This window comes from Apus apus, chromosome Z (genome assembly GCF_020740795.1).
Source record: "Apus apus isolate bApuApu2 chromosome Z, bApuApu2.pri.cur, whole genome shotgun sequence".
NCBI classification, from domain to species: domain Eukaryota; kingdom Metazoa; phylum Chordata; class Aves; order Apodiformes; family Apodidae; genus Apus; species Apus apus.
Window position 1 is genome coordinate 40,493,703 of NC_067312.1, and position 16,904 is coordinate 40,510,606.

At 40.8% G+C, this 16,904-nt stretch overlaps 1 protein-coding gene across 5 annotated transcripts in view; it reads right to left on the reverse strand.

Moving 5' to 3' along the window:
- The window catches only part of NTRK2 (neurotrophic receptor tyrosine kinase 2), a 219,972-nt gene that overhangs the window by 63,456 nt on the left and 139,612 nt on the right, over window positions 1-16,904 (reverse strand). Inside the window, exon 13 of one of the 5 annotated variants that reach the window (XM_051642181.1) lies at window positions 14,391-14,934. The exons of the other annotated variants lie outside the window; for them this stretch is intronic. Coding sequence (XP_051498141.1) covers window positions 14,924-14,934 — 11 coding nt within the window. The 3' untranslated portion in view covers window positions 14,391-14,923. Of the gene's footprint in view, window positions 1-14,390; window positions 14,935-16,904 lie in introns of those variants that run through there. 5 annotated transcript variants of the gene reach the window in all.

Sequence of the window (16,904 nt, forward strand, 5' to 3'; positions counted from 1 at the left end):
AATTCAAGAAAACAAAATGTGCCTCCTTTCAACAAAATCCAACTTACTCTCTGGCTCTCTTAGCACTTGTTCAACTACTTTCCCTCTCTGTGCAGTTACAGTAAGATAGAAATTTCATTCTCATATGTGTGGTTTACACTACTGCTGTGAAGTAAAAGAAATAAAAGATCAACAAAGATTTTAGCATAGTGAAGAGAGTCTTAGTTGAATTGCTGCCCAGAATCAATTGATTCAGACATTAAGGTCCTGGAGTATTTTTGTTCAACTCATTTTACATCTTCCTTTCAGCATACACTTCCAGTAAAAGATTTAATATTTAAAAGACTACCAAATTTTGTGTAATACATTATCAATTTGCAATGTTCAAGTTAAATAAAGCAGCTATGAGGGCAGTTTAACTGGGTACATGGTTAACAGCTTGTGCTGCTGAAATGGTAGCAAATAGTCATCATCTATTGATGAATTTAAGCTCCAAGACTTTAGCTGCTTTTGAACACTGAAATTGAACCCTGCCTCAACAAAGCCTATTTGCAACTTACGTGTTAAACACAGTGAAGTAAACAGTAGAGCACAGGCATCAGGCCAGCTTCTGCAAAGCACAAATCTCACCTTAGCTGCTTAACTGAAGGAACCAGGACTGAACCCTTCCAATAATTTAGTACATATTCAGATGCAGATCAGCCCGTGTCTCCGTGCTTAGCCACACGCCTGTTCCAAACTGGGCGACCACTTATGCAGAAACCACCTTGCCTCCCATTACTAAAATATAGACAGCAGAGTGATGCTGGTAACAGCACTGGGAAGAAATGGCACCACCTGACCTCATTGCTGGAGAAAAGGCCCACAACCTACAACAGAAAAATGTCTGTGTCCCATACCCTGAGCCTATGCCAATGTAGCCTGAGTGCACTGCATATAATGCACTTCGCACATGTGTGTGCGAGCCAGGAGCAGCCTGGTGCCAGCGAAAGCCAGGAGAGCAAGTGATGTCCCCAGACACCTCCATCATGAGTCTGCCAGGTGGCAGTGCACCTGAGGAGTGGACCTCTACCAGAGCCAGATGGCACCAGCCAGAAACCCTCAGGCCAGGATGCAAGCCTGCCCACCACACCCTGGGAGTGGAGTGAGGAAAGCCAGCTTCTCCCCATGCCACACCAGACCCACCAGGGCTTGCTCCTGTCCCAGCAGCTGGTGGCTGCAAGTGGGTCACTGCCCACTTTGTCCTCTGACACCAGGCTTGCTGGCAGATGCCATGCATCCCATTAATACCCAAGTACACATGAAAGGAGACTGCAAGGTACCAATGTTTTCTACTCTTGTCAACCTCTGGTCTAGACTAAGATTAAGTTTTATCACAGTAATGCATTTATATGGGTACACATTGTTTAGCAAGGTACCTGAGCAGCTCCCCTGCAGCCAGTAGGAATTTGCTTTAAATTTTTATTTCCTCCTCAGCACTGGCTTTTCAAGTAAAGCACAAAATGCAGCCAGTGCCAGACAGGCCTGAACCAAAAGACACCTCTTCTCTACAGACACAAGTTAACAGGCATCTCTTGCCTCTTCTAATGCTGGTCACAAGGGAGAAAGGCTGTGAGGACTACTGCCCCAGCGTGCCAGCTGAGCATGGGAGCATGGCACACCTCATGACCTGTGCTTTAAAACATCCCTACTAATAACTGAGTATTTCCCCCCTACTCCCTGCCAGACCTGTCATTTGACCTTGCCTCTTATGGAATCAGCAAGTTTGCTGATGACATGAAGCTGGAAGGACTGGCTGATTCACCTGAAGGCTGTGCGGCCATTCAGCAAGATTTGGACAGGCTGGAGAGCTGGGCAAAGAGGAACCTAACGAGGTTCAACAAGAACAAATGCAGAGTCCTGCACCTGAGAAGGAACAAAACAGGCTAGGAGGTGATCTGCTAGAGAGCAGCTCCGTGGAGAAGGACCTTGGAATTCCAGTAGACAACAGGTTATCCATCGGACAACAATGTGCCCTTGTGGCCAAGAAGGCCAATGGTGTCTTGGGGTGCATTAGGAGGAGTGTGTCCAGCAAATCAAGGGAGGTTCTCCTTCCCCTCTACTTGGCCCTGGTGAGACCTCACTTGGAATATTGCATCCAGTTCTGGGCTCCCCAGTTCAAGAGGGACAGGGATCTACTTGAGAGAGTTCAATGAAGGGCTAAGAGGATGATTAAGGGACTGGAACACCTGCCTCATGAGGAAAGGCTAGGAGACCTGGGGCTTTTCAGTCTAGAGAGGAGAAGACTGAGAGGGGATTTAATTAGTGTCTCTAAATACATGAGGGCTGGGAATCAAAAAGGCAGGGACAACCTCTTTTCACTTCTGCCCTGTGGTAGGATGAGGGGCAATGGATTTAAACTCGAGCACAGGAAGTTCCACCTCAACATGAGGAAGAACTTCTTTACTGTGAGGGTGACAGAGCACTGGAACAGGCTGCCCGGAGAGGTTGTGGAGTCTCCTTACTCTGGAGTCTTTCAAGACCTTTCTGAGTGCCTTTCTGAGTGATCTGCCCTAGGGGGTTGGACTCGATGATCTTCAGAGGTCCCGTCCAACCCCCTAACATTCTGTGATTCTGATTCTGTGAATTCTTCCTTTTGCCTCTGCTTGACCTGTATGACAAGGAGGATGCCACTCTTCCTTTCCTAAAGAGACAAGTTCAGTTCTCATTACCAGTGTAACCATCTTAAAATGTCCACAAAGTCCACCAGACAGGGAGTAAGGCTGATATCCTGTCTTGCTGGTGTCAGAAGCAAAACTCCAGCACAGGCAGTTTTCCACCTGGGTCTCTCCACAGCTGCCAAAGACCTAGTGATGAACACAGCTGACCTTCTGAATTTTGTGTGGGTCCTCTAAATTTTGAACCAAGCACCACCCCAATATTGGCCCTATCAGTAAAAAGGTTTTTGTGAAGTTCCTGGAGGGCTTCACAAACAACAGAGTAAAAATAAGTATGAAATGTATCAACTGCTTCTCTGTAGTACACTTACAGCAGCTGCTATGTGCTCTTATATAAACCAAGTATTTGAATAAACAGCTTATCCCATATACCAATTTGTTAAAACTGAAATGGAGCAAGCCACAGAAGAGACCTGTGCATAACATATTTGCAACGTCATGCTCTTTCTATCCCTGTTATCTTTCTGAGCCATACCAAGTTACTAAACAAATAAAAAATTACAGTAAATGTGACTAAATGGGCAGAAATTAAATACAGGAACAACGTAAGTAAATCAAACACACATGATGTGATGGAAATACGAGCTAAGGAAAACATCCGTTAAGCACACTCAGGGCCCCAGCCATAATGACATCATCTGTAGTGGGAGGAGATTTCAGTAGGAGATACATCGAACAATTCAGGTAAAAATCTGCTTTCAGTTAATATTAAGATAAAGGCAATTATCTCTGTTGAATTCCAATAAATTATCCTGAATTTACATTGAAGAAACAAAGCAGAATTTGGCCAAAGTGGAGACAAAAATGAATTACCAAATTAGTGATCTTATAACATTATCTCCCAGGCAAAGATACACAAATATTCAAAGGTTGGCTGTGTATTTTCCTCCTTTTGACTCTTAATTGTGGTTGCCTTTGAGCTGCCGTTTGTATTTTTAAAACCACATCATCCCAGGTTTAAAAGATATTGTCCAATTACTGTAAAAAATATGCTACATGAAGCTAAAAGCTAAGTTGAAACACTTCAGAGAAAAATGAAGCAAAAGACAGATGAAACTAAACAAGGGTAAACGCTGAAAAGAGGCTGTGGTGTTAAATAATAACCACACAGCCATGTCTATAGAAGCAGGGGGCTCCCATGGATGAATGCAGAGAATTGGCTGGCAACAGGGAACATAACTACAGAAAAAGGCTCATTCCTTGTCTCCAAGTCTCAAGAGACACCCCACCAATAGAGCTGAGCTTAGAGGTATTTCACTCACTAACAAACAGAAGACTGCACTGGAAATGACGTATCAAAGCCTTACCCTGCAAACACGACCTACAGCCATGGGACTGCACTCCCCATGTACCCTACCTTTGATGGAGAAGTTGAACAGAGAGTATCACACCACGTTCTGGAGTAGGTCCCAAGCAAAACTGGCGACTTGGGATCTCCTGACCACATAGAACTCATTGAGTCAGATGTGACTGATTCCAGCCACAGACAGCATGACACTCAGCTGTGTAAATTATTCAAATGTTTCTGAATGTAATTAAACAGTTAAATGCTGTGACAGAGTGAAAGGGTTTTCCCCTTGGTCACAAACAATAGGCCAACATTTTACAACCACATGTGACTATTACACAACCTAAGCTGACCTTCTACACAGCACAGAGCATAGTACTGAGTTAAATGACTTGCTCTTGGCGGGAGACTGCCTCCAGAAGCAGCTGTGCCCATCTTGATTTGAAAGTCTGAGCTGTTCACTGGCCCTAATGTGTAATCATTTTCTTTACTAATAAAAGTGCATGACTTTGTCTCTTCATTTTTACCATGCCTGGCTTGCACCTCCCTTCCTTGGGTTTTAGGAGATCTTAACTGCTAGCTTGAACAGCCTTTTAAGATCTGGTATTAGATATACCTAATGAACACTCTTCTTTATCTTTTTGATAAGCCCAAGAGATGGAAAACCCTTCCCAGGAAAACATTTTCTCCAGTTTGCCAATCATTTTCATGGCTCTGGAAAAATTTTCAACAATCTTTTAAAAAATGTTGTTTCCAGCTCTTTTTGACAACTGGAAGCCACATTCTTGTATCACTCTCCACAAGAGTGACAGAAAGTGATAAAAATATAAAATAAGCTCCCTATATCTATGCATGTCCAAAGATCACACTCGTCCTTTTAAGGCTGGCTTTCCTAAAGTGCATGAAGGTGAAATAGTTATACGGTATTGTGTAAGCGAGTGTCATCTTGAACATCTCACCCAAGTACAGTATCACAAGTGCTGTAAGCTTCAGAAGTGTTCCCAAATGCCTCATGAGAACAACAGAGCTGGGAACAGATCAATGGAGAAGCTGAAACACAGACACACTGCTTGATGGTCAGTAAGAGCCACAGTAGACAGGCTCTGTCATCGCTGCCCATTGAAATACCAACACTAGAATATACTGTTTTGTTGCATGCCCACTTAATAATCTGCTGAGTCTGCTTTCAGATTCAGCTCATACTGTTGAAAATTTCGCTAGCTGTACATGTGTGGAACAGTCCTGATGAGATGTGTTGTGCCAGGACTTCGAGAAGAGACTGAAGATCTTCAAGATGTCAGGTAAAAAGGCAAGGTAATACTACAAACATATGTACAGTTGCATAGGAAAAAAACAGACACAGAAAAGACTAAGCTTTTGATGTGACATGAGGTACCACAGAAAGAAATTTTGCAAGCTTCTTCATTTCTTCTCCCACCATTTCTCTTGCAATTGTGAAATCTCAACTATTTCTAAGATCTTGCTAGAAAAAAACCAGCTGCAAATAGCTGAGTGATTGTTCAGATAGTATATTAAATTTGTACAGCATTTATAATTCTCATAAAAGGAGGAGTGGAATTTCAGAGAGAAACTCACAGCAGGAGGATACAAGATCACTACCAACAGCAAACAGCAATTCTAGCCTGATGGCCATCAGATTCTGAACTTGCAGCATCTCTGTAGTTCTGGATGCTATTGCCAGAGTAGAAGTTTTGGCACATTGAGATATCTGTTCTCTAAAAGGGCAATAAAAGTTAACAACTGCCACTTTATTTATTTTAGTTAGTTTGGTTTTTTTTTAATTTCTAAGTTGTTAGCATTGCCTGGATGCAGAAACAGGACAGCTCCATTTTGAAAGTTTATTTCTGATTATTTGATGTATTTATCCCATATGACATTAATCACTATTTTCTATATATTTTTGTGTAGTGCTGTTGTTGTTTAATTTTTACCATACAGCAGCAATAAATCCTCATGCAAGACCAGTTCCCAGCTGTTTCAAGTGTAAACAAACAGCATGTTTTCATATATACGATCCACAGCTGATACTCAACTGACACCTCTTTAAGAGGAGGAAAACAAGCCAACAGAAAACCCACTCCTCAGGTACTCTGCTCTAAATGAAAGTTGGTGGTGCAGGCTATAGAGAACCAAGTATTGAGGATTGACAGAAGAACTATGTCAGAAAAGCACATCAGCCTTGTGACATTAACTGTACAAGTATGGCTTCTGAATCACCTTGAGTTTTGTTTTGTTTCTTTGAAAAAGAATAGTTTGATTCAACAGTTGTGAAAAAGTTATTCCTGAGTGGCCATCAGTTATATGCCAGATTGTTCATAGCCATCAGATCCCAAGAGGACAGAGGACTTTCAAAAGATATTTAATGGGCCAGCTGAATAGGCAGCGTCTTCCTGGAAGAACTGGAGACATTTATGAAAGGCAAACCTGTGTGCACTCACAGGAATGGCCTAATTCCTACGGATTTCCTAGCTGTCAAGAGCTACATCTGATCATAAATCAAATAAATCTGCGATTGCTGCAACTTAACCTTTCAGTTGCTTTGTTTACAACTTCCATCCTCACAGGATCTATACTTTAAACCCCAGACTTTCTATTGTGTTGGCTGAGAATTAGGCTTCCCTTTGTGATATAGTGCTGCAGCTCCTGGGAGGCGGCCCAGTGCTCCCTTACCTGCCCGCAGTGGCAACACAGCTCTTGCCCACTGTAAATTAATTTTTATGTAAGTGGCATGGTTCTTTTCTGGCTTAAATTCAAGTGTTTCTTGTCTTTTGGGATTAATTATTGATTTCTGGTAAGATGTTTCATCTTACTCTTTTGTTATGGTAATTGATTTGTTTTAGTTAGCCAAGATCCTCTCAGCTTGTCTACAAATAGGCATATTCCCTTACTTGATTAGATCCTTATAATCAAGAAAGAACTACTTAATAATAAAGCATAATAATCGTGCTATCATTGCTTTAAATGCATGAGCTTTACGAGCTAAATTCATCCTTCAGGAAAACAAGAATAAGGTAGCTGACAGTTTTCCAGGCATGAATTTGCTGGAGTACAAAATCTAAGATACAAAAGGCCCTCAAAGCCTTAGCAACCTGGAATTGGTTTTAATTTCAATCATAAATATGTATTAAATATGGGCTTGATCTGTTATGTGCTAAAACAATTGGTATGTATCAGAAAACTGAAAGCTAAATTTGGCATTCTGTTCTGAATAAACAGCAAATAAATAAATGGCTGTGTTTCTCTTTCGATGCTGCTTCCAGCCTACTAACTTTTCAGCTCGAAGCAGAAAGTCTGCTGGAAATTTGACCACACATTGCCTCTGCAGATTTATACACACTTAATTTATAAATGCAAATCTCAATGAACTTCTTCCAAAAGCTTAATGGTTGTAAAACTCAAAGGCTATTGTGCATGAGTTGCTGCATAATACCTCTGCTGGTGTTATTTTATTGTGGTAAATCTGGCCTTGTTTAAGTTTACGGGAGACAACGATATCACCACCACCTTTCTCTTAGCTCAGAACAAGAATTCCTTTCCCTCACCCTGACACAAATCTTTAGGGATCTTCTGTGCTGCAGAAACAGAAGAACTTAGCAAAGTATGAGGAAGTACCATGTAGCACATCTCATATACCAGACGCTTGAAGAGGAGAAGAGTTAATAAACACACTGTCTTCAAAATATTAACTCTTTTCTATCTCTGTTTTCAGAAACAGGCATAGTCAGAAAAGCATCCCAGGATACCAGTCTGAGAAGCAGGACCTGAAAGAAACATCATACATTCAGAGACTGAGCCATATTCAAGCTTGGTCTAGTGGATACAAAGGTGAAATAGAAAGGAGATTGCCCTGTTTTTGATGTAGGTTTCTCCACTTTGCTTTTCCTCTTCTCATTTTAAAAGAAAAAGGAAATAATTTTGTACCTTGATATAAGAGAGGACAGAAGGGTTTTACTGGTGGCCTTTCAAAAGGAAGTATGAGGATAAATGGAGCTTTCAAGCCTGTGAAAGAATAAACCACACGCTTTTAGCTCACAGTCTCAAATTCTATCCCCATACATAAAAGTTAAGCATATACTTAATCCTTACCTTTTGCTGAGCTATTTTACTAAAGATAAAGCACTTTTTCTGTCATGTTAGATGGGTCAGTCTGCCCTGTTGCAGCTAATTGTGCATAGAAAGAAAAGGGAACATTAAAGAAAGTATCATAGCAGGATGGAACCCAGTCTTTTATGTATCACTTTTAAGCATATTATTTATGCTTTTCCTAATAACTTTTGTCTGGCTTCAGAGCACTTTTTACAGTCCTTATCAGGCTGCAGCACACTGTGTGGCTTTCCATGAGGAAAGCTGACTCTTATTCACGCCCATATTTTGCTTTCTTCTGGCCAGCAGAGGTAAACTCTCCCCCTAGAGAAAGGTTCAGTCTCCACCTGCTTCCTTAATTGCATGCAGTTAGGAAGGCTTGGGTGCTATATGACTACTTGCTCATATGATTCTGTGCATGTCATCCCCTTTTTTGGGTTTTGCCATTAAGTGGCCTTTGAACACAGAAAAAAGCTACATGCTTGGCTATCTCTGAATTGGACCCACAAAAGACACAAAAAGACATCAGGCATTGTAAACCAACAAAAAAAAAACCCTTCCTTGCCCTTTGATCAGATCCCTGTATTATTCACCGAGAAATAAAATCGGCAAGAAGGAGAGAAAATGAGTCTTGAGTCTTCTTATACGCTGAAAAGGAAAGAATCTCAATTTGCCCTCTGTCCTCTAGAGACACAGAAAGGATTAGAACTAAAGTGTTATACTGCCCCAAAGCCCTGTGTGAAAGGAGAGAAGAAAATCAACAGACGTGAAAAAGAGCCTATTCTTTTCTACAACCATGCTGTCATTCAGCATTTCTGCATCCTTCCATAGCAAGGCATTTGCTGTTCTGCTTCTGTTCCACTGACGTGCTGACACACCTCTTTGCTAGGGCATGCCATCTATAGGAGCTTATGCTCCTATAGGGCATTTCCCCCTCAGCCCCTGTTATAGTTTCAGAATTCCAGTGCTTATGGGTAACAAGGCAGTTAGTTCTAACTGGCAGCATATGCATGTAAGGTACACCCAGAAAATCTGTCTTTTCTGCTGGACTGTGCCAGATACCTCTACGGCAGCCAGAAAGCAGTCAAAAGATTATTACATTGTGCTGCCTTCAAATAAATGCCCTAAAGTTCTCACTTACATCTCACAAATGAAGTCATGAAGAGTCTGCAAGACTGAACATGCCAAAGATTTATCAGGGTCAGATTCTCAACAACGGCAAAGAAAAGATGACTTTTCTTTTGTCTTGTTATATGCACACTGGAAAAAATTCTTCCTCCTTCCATATGAACATAGAACATGCTCCATTTTTCAAGTTTAAAAAGATGTGCTTATTGTAGACCACATAACACCTCCTGTGTTGACCTGGTTCTCTGTCCTGCATCCTCCAGAGGACTAAGATAGTAAAGTGTATGTTTGCTGTACAGTAACACACAAATTATTCCATGTATAAAGGTCATGAGGTTTCTACAGTCTGAATGACTTCTCATAATTCTCCATGGTCTGACAACCTCCCCAAATCCTAGGGAACGATGCAGTTGAGACTGTATCATGCCCCTTGCATTGAGCTTTGCTTAAGCAAACAGAGATACTCCTATTTGGAACTGCTCTGTAAATAACACTAAACTGTAGCCCAGCAGGATTTGAGAACACTTCAAAGCCTGTTATAATAGCAGCATGATAGATGCCTATTCTCATTGACCTGATAGAAAACCCAGCCTTCCCCATGGATATTGTGAGAAAAGCATAGCTGTAGCTTGAAAACAGGAACAAGAGGACTTGCCCAGATAATTTCTCTTGCAAAAAAGGAATATATTTTCTCATCTCTACTTTTGGATCTGCATGTTATCTTCATATAACATGAAAACTAACACACATACCTAACAGATCTAGCAGAGGATATGAGAACTCTCCTTCCACTTGAGTTCTGGACTGTGTTATCTGTCAGTTGAAATTACGTTCTCTACATTTCAGATCAATAAGGAGGAGACCTCCTTCTTTGCTAAAACAAGTTTGGTGAGGGAGCAAAAGTCTCAACTATATACAGCCCCTCACAACTCATCTGCACAACATACAGCCCAGGGCCACTTGCCCTTTAGTGGGCCCCGTGGCAGCTCGCATCAGTCACTCAGTCAGCACACCAAAGAGATGTAGGCTTAAAGCAGGAGCAAAGAATATCTCAGTTCTGCTACAGGCAACAAACCAACAGATTTGTTTCTCAGCAATGTCCCCTTCAGACATCTGTTTAAATAAGGACTCCATAAATTTTCACTAACATACATAAATCCCCTCCCCACATATCAATAAAACTTTATTTTAGAGAAAGAGAATTAACACAGATACATTAATCAAAAGTTAACTACATGATATATCAGCAGCTAATGAAAAGCAAAGACCTGTACTCCTTTAGGGTTATGTCAGCTTCCCACAGGGTCCATTGTGATAATGAACAGTCAGAGCCCAGTACTCACAGTCACAACACAACCAACCAACCACTAAATGGGATCTTTTAAAGCTGTGGCCCATGACAAGGCTGAGGACAAGTTCAGTCTCTGCCAGTGCTCTTTCAGCACCTAAAAGCATCTTGGTTTTGAGTTGATAATTACAGTGTGCTGAGCCAAGCAGCTGTCACTAAGGAACAGAAGCTGCCCAAACACAGTAAACGCGTAAAAGTTTACTGGCTGATTTAGCACACAATAATAATGAACCTTTTGAGGCATGGAAGTGAAAGACAGGAAGATGGAGGGGGAGTGGGGAGGGGGGAGGGGGGGCAGGGAAGGGAAAAGAGAAGAATAAAGAGCTTTGAACATTTTGTTCCAGTCAGTTTCCAAGCAAGAAGAAAATACCAGGCGTTATTCCATCGAAGGATGCCCTCCCACAGCCCTGCTGCTGCTGAAGAAGCAGCCACTGGTCAGATACCTGAAATACTGATTTCCCAAAGCACACAGACACAGTCTTTGCCGAGATGTGAACTCTCCCTGAGTGGCAGCACACACATAGCAGGGCAAGCGCGAAGACTGGCAGAAATGGCTGAATAATCTTTATTCAGGATCAGACATATGATGAACATGATCTAAAGGAGAGTGTTACACTCAGAAGCAGAGCTCTGACCAATCGGTACCAGTTAATTTTATGGTGTTAGCTAGTACACATGTATGATATTCTGTAAAAGCTCGATAGATGTCACCATAAATCATAGTCACCTTTCTTCCCCTGTGGTCTTTATATTTGGAAAGTACTTACAGTTGAATCTTCTGTAGTACTAGTAGACTGAAGTGCATGCAAATGCAATTCTGGCAGTCTCTGCAAGAAACCAAAAATGCACGGACCAGAGAAGTTCTCACTTAGCATCTATATGACTGTTGCATTTAAAAACTAAAACTGCTTTGTTTCAACTAATATACACCATGTTACTTACAGCAGATCTAGTCTGCACAGAACAAAGACAGGCAAAATTTAGTTTCTTTCCTCCCCTTCCTTTTGTAGTTCAAGATTTCTCCCAGAGCAATAAATACCAGCTGCCTACACACTCCTGTACTTGGAAAGCATTTTAAGCAGCAGCAACCAACACAAATGGCTGCTACATTTGTTGATCTGTAATGGCAGAATACCCCATGAGCTTATCAGTAAAAGAAAATATTAAAAATTTCCATAATTTTTATTGTAACCAGTGAAACAACTGGATTTTTGTCTCAAGTTGCTCCTAACTGGCACTTGCAGCTAAGGAGACGGGGTGTTGTCTGTTGATATGCATGCTGTCCGCACCTAATGAAAACACTGAGGTACACAAAAGCATTATTGTTAGCCTTACAGACAAGATGTCACCAGGTTAGATTAACAGACTACTTTACAAGCAGTGCTGATTAATTGCTGCCTCCTGGAAGACCACCACCCGCACAAGTGCAAGTACAGACCTGATTTTAGGAGGTACTTGTCTGAAGCCTGTTATGGAGCTGGAGAGCTGCTTTGTTTTTTGGTAGTCCAACATCCATAAAATGGTCCTCAAGCAATTACAAGGCTCTGTGTTTCTAGCCTGCCCTTGTGGTCAGAATTTTAAGCAGAAGAGGAAGCATCAGGAGCTAACATAAGTATTTTAAAACCAATTACAAGATCTGTTTGGGCAGTTGTTTTTTTTTCCCACATACAATTCTCAACTAACTTACAGGCTAGTATGTTGCTTTCCCATTGCTTCTGTCACATTTCTTCTTCCCTTGTTGAAACATTTTCTTCACTATGAGCACAGTAGTTCAGCCACATGTTCCACGGGTGTAACATGCTCTAACTGCAAAACTAATGATTACTGATTTGCATTTTCCCTTACAGAGAAACTACAGAGATAACATCCTTTGCTTCTGAAGCCTAGACTCACACACAGAGGAAAAGGTATTTATCAACAGCACTATGGCAAACAACTCCTAGGCTTTTGCTGAATGAATCGCTTTATTACTGTCCCCCCCACCTAGGAAATAAGGCCAGAATGCTTACCTAACTGTTTCACAATAGTGGTTTTTCTTTAAATGTTAATTACTTTATATTTGGATAGTGTCACAAAACTATTAAGTATAAGTTTTGTATTCATTGAAGTTCTTATTTGGTATATTTTAAAACAATGGCCCAAACTCCTCACTGAAATTTCTTCATTTCAAAATCTCAAGTGGAATCTCTTCCAATACAGATTTGGCTGCAATGAATACTTTCTTGTATTTTTACAGATTCTGGCCTCCATAAATTTAAGTGCATTATAACACAGTCAAAAATAAAAGCAATTGGAAAGAAAAATACACGGTCAGAATAAAGATTTTACAACAACACTGTTTCTCTTGCATTGCCTTCAGTGTTATCTTGTATGCCATGAAACTAATCCTGCTCTCACTCACAAGATGTAAACTGGGAGTGGAGTCCTTCTAAATTAGCAGTCACAAAGAGAAGCTGCTGAAGAAAGCCATTACAAAAACCACAGCGCTGCCTAATTTAAAGGACAGGGGAGGCAGGGGGATGGGGAAGCAGACTTGCTATGAGCAAAGGAAAATGTGAGGTCTGCTGTTTAGCTAACTGCCCCAATTATTTGCTTACTCCAGTCTGTATGTTGTTAGTTTACAGTCTTTTATGTACCATCCCACCTAAAAATAGATAGGCCTTCAGGGATTAATGTGTCGCAACCAGCATTTCAAAACTACTTGCTGCAGCTCCCTTGCCACTCCTTCATAACTAAAAACAAACTAAGATATTGAAACAGGAGCTATCGGAATAATTTTATTTCATTTTGTGTCAAGCAGCCATAAAAAGTGCCAGTTAGTTGTGGAAACTGGGTAAATTGCATCCTAAATAGGGCTATTCCAGCTAAACATCTGAATAACATCATTGAGAAAAAACTCTTCTCAGGACTATTTTAAAAGGTGTTCTTCCCCGTAATTAAACCATAATTAATCAAAAGCTAGTTAAGCTAGAAGCAAGTGGTTTGAAAGCATGATCCGTGCTACTGTACAAAAAGTACTGTGCTTTCACATCCAGACCTTGCTGAAAGGCCTAGTAAGGACAGTCATGATGACTCCTGCTCCAGTACAGCATTTTCAGTTCAAGCCCAACTCTGCAAAAGTCTGATAATGACTTTCCCATATCAGTAACAGGCTTGTCACTGAAACAAGTGGTCTTAGATAAAAGAGGTACATTTTGCCTCAGAAATACCTTGGAAAACGGACAGGTTGTGAGTTTGAATGAAAAGACAGTACATGCATTGCAAATGTGCTTTATGCTGCAGTTTTCCACCCAATAATTCGTATCTGCAGATACAAAGTAGAGGAGGATCAACTGCACTACGGGATTTACTGTCAAGGTAGAAGCACAAGACTGAACTGCTGATTGGCTTAAGAAGGGACACAAGAGAAAGATTAAGTATGGGCAGGGTGCAGTATGAACTCTGAAAAAAAGAAAAGGACAATGACCAAATTTCTCCAGTTTAAATGAAAGGGCATCCCCAGACCTCAACTGATTGGCAGTGCTAGTAAGATTTTCTCCTACTTTCTCACCTGAGCATTTTAAGTTCTGTTAATTTAGATTTCTTTATCCTGAACAGCCTGTTACAACTGCTTGGGAACAAGCTAAACATCTGCCCTGCAAAGGCTTCCCTTAAAGATTATATACAACACCTTACTTAAATTCTGTCTGTCGTTACTAGAGCAAGAATATGTCCATATCCAAACCAACTTCACAGCCACCTGTTCCTGCAGTGATTTTTCTTCTGTTACACTAAGCAATTATATTTGGGTTATGTTTAGAAAAAAAGACAGAAACTTTTGCTAGCATATTTATCACTACTCAGTGACTCAACTTTATTTTGATGTCACATATTGCACAGCTGTCAGTCTGTTAGAAATATTTGTGCATCCCATTTGCTTAGTTAACCTACAATTTCAAAAGCTTGTGATCTGTTATGGAAGTTTGTAGATGTAGTTCCCTCACCCTCCCCAGCTATAGCATGACAATGTATGCCAGAACACAGGTTCTGGCACAGACCTGGGAGACGGATGTGGAAAGGTTACACAATTTTGCAATAAATTCATTATTATCAAGCAGCACCAGTTAAAGCAATCAACTCTCCTGGCCAAAGAAATAGGTGAGGAAAAGAAACACAGAAAAAACAAGTCTTCACTTTTCTGATGTCCTGTTGCATCAAAGCACAGGTTGCAACAAGCTGAGAAAGTGTAATGTGCTTCAACGTCTTTTTCAGTTGCTATGGTACAGTTTCTTATGGAAAATTCCTTGTTCTGCGTGATGTTTTTCCTGCCTCATTTGGGATGGCAGAACCGTTCCTTGTGCCACCTGAGAAACCGGGCTGTCAGTTTCCACCTATTGGTGAGAAAGAAACTCATCAGCAGCAGAACTCAATGGAAAATTCCTTGGGTAGAAGTTTCTGCGCTGGAGGCCAACATGACACCAGGGAGAAAGGATGGATGGGTCAGGGGCTGAGGGTGCCACAGAGGAGATCTGGCTTCCACCTCAGGGTTGGCCTTAGGTTTTCCTGCGTGAGCTGGGGCAAGGGATTTAATCCCTGAAACCCCCTGCTTTTGCAGGACAACAAAGCATCCTTCCTCCATTCTTCACCCTGTGCATGAAGCCCCAGGTCTGTAACCTACCCACAGGCCAACCAAGTAACTCCAGGCTACAGGAATGGGGCTATAGTCCAAAAGCTCTTCAGGCAGGGGTTATTTTCAGCTGCAGAGTCCCTCAGTGCTTTGCACAGTGAGGTCTTGTTTGGACCTTGGGGGTCTAACATAATGCACATGAACAATAAGAAATAATTGCCTTGTTCTTTGCTCTTAAGGAAAAGTATCAACATAGACAAGGAGGGGAAACTCCTGCTTTACTGTACAGACAAGCAGGAGAAAACATTTGTCTTTTAGAGGAGATCTGCAATCTATTTTCTGTATAGGTAGTACCAAAAAATTGCCAGAAATAAGGTATAAAATTGGTATTACGGCATCCCACTAGTGACACAAAGCAAGTGGGGACAGGGCCCTTTCACTAGGGGAATTTACTTTATGGATTAGTTGGAAGTAATCCAAATATAATGTGATGACATTTTTTCCTGCTGGAATGTTTTTCTTTCCATTCAAAAAATAGATTCTGCCATGTTGTATGACACTCATGATACAACCAAAGCACGGTTAAAAAAAAAAAAAAAAAAAAAAAGGCATTAACATTTTAATGCAGTTGACTACCTGATGTACTCCAGAATGCCAAAATTCCCATGGGCTCCCTATGGTGATGAGAAGAGCTTTTGACCTCTCTGACGAAATGAGTTTTGAAAATAATAAATGAATAAGTGCTTGAAAAGGGACTCCTTTACTAATGTCAATCATGAGAATGAAGAGCATTCAAGATATGACAATGCAAATGTACTCCATGGGACAAATTTTGTGTTGGTGCCAATATTTAAGCTCCATTGACTTCAGTGGAGTTTCACCCTTCAATCCAAGAATTAATTGGACCCAGGAATTACTGCGTATCACTTGAAGTTAAATACAACCACTTTTTTCTTTTAGAATTCCTCTCCTTCGCAGATAAACTCAACAAGAATATTAATGGTAACAGGTGTAGGAATGAAAGTTGTGCCAAATATTAATTGAACACAAGTCAGGACACCAAAATTTTTTATTCCCACAGCACTGACTTCAGCGTAACACCAGTCAAAAAAATTGACTTAAAAATGTTAATGGTGTAAAATAAAGTTTCAAAGATTTGGCAGCAGGAAAATGTTGGGCTTCAGTTACCTTTCTGGCTTTGTAAAACAGAATAAGTCCGAAGTGGGGACAAAAGCTTTATTTTTATTATTTTCCACAAAACACCAACAAAAAATAATCTTATCCATAATTTCAAAATATTTGCCCAAATAAGCTTTTTATATTAAACTAACAAATTATTTAAATTTTACTGAAAACGTACATTTTTCCATTTCAACATTTGAAACTTAGGACAAAATTGAGTCAAGTGCCCTCTGCTTTAACTTTAATCCTGATTTTAATGCAGAAAGTAAATTTAAAATCCTGAAATCTCCCATGGGAGGAAAAATATTTTTGAACAGCTTTACTTCTGTGCATTTAAAATCTCAGCTATAACCCTGGAACTTTGGTGGGGGAAGAGTTGTCCTGAAGATGGAATAATGCAGTAAAGGCTGCATTATTCTGGTTGTACAAAATGGCAAAGGCAATAGGACCCCCCTCTCTCACTTTGCACTATGCTGGAGGAACCACTCAAGGCTACACACTAGATGAAGCACTGGATGCCAATCTCCCACAGAAACATATGCAGAATGCCTG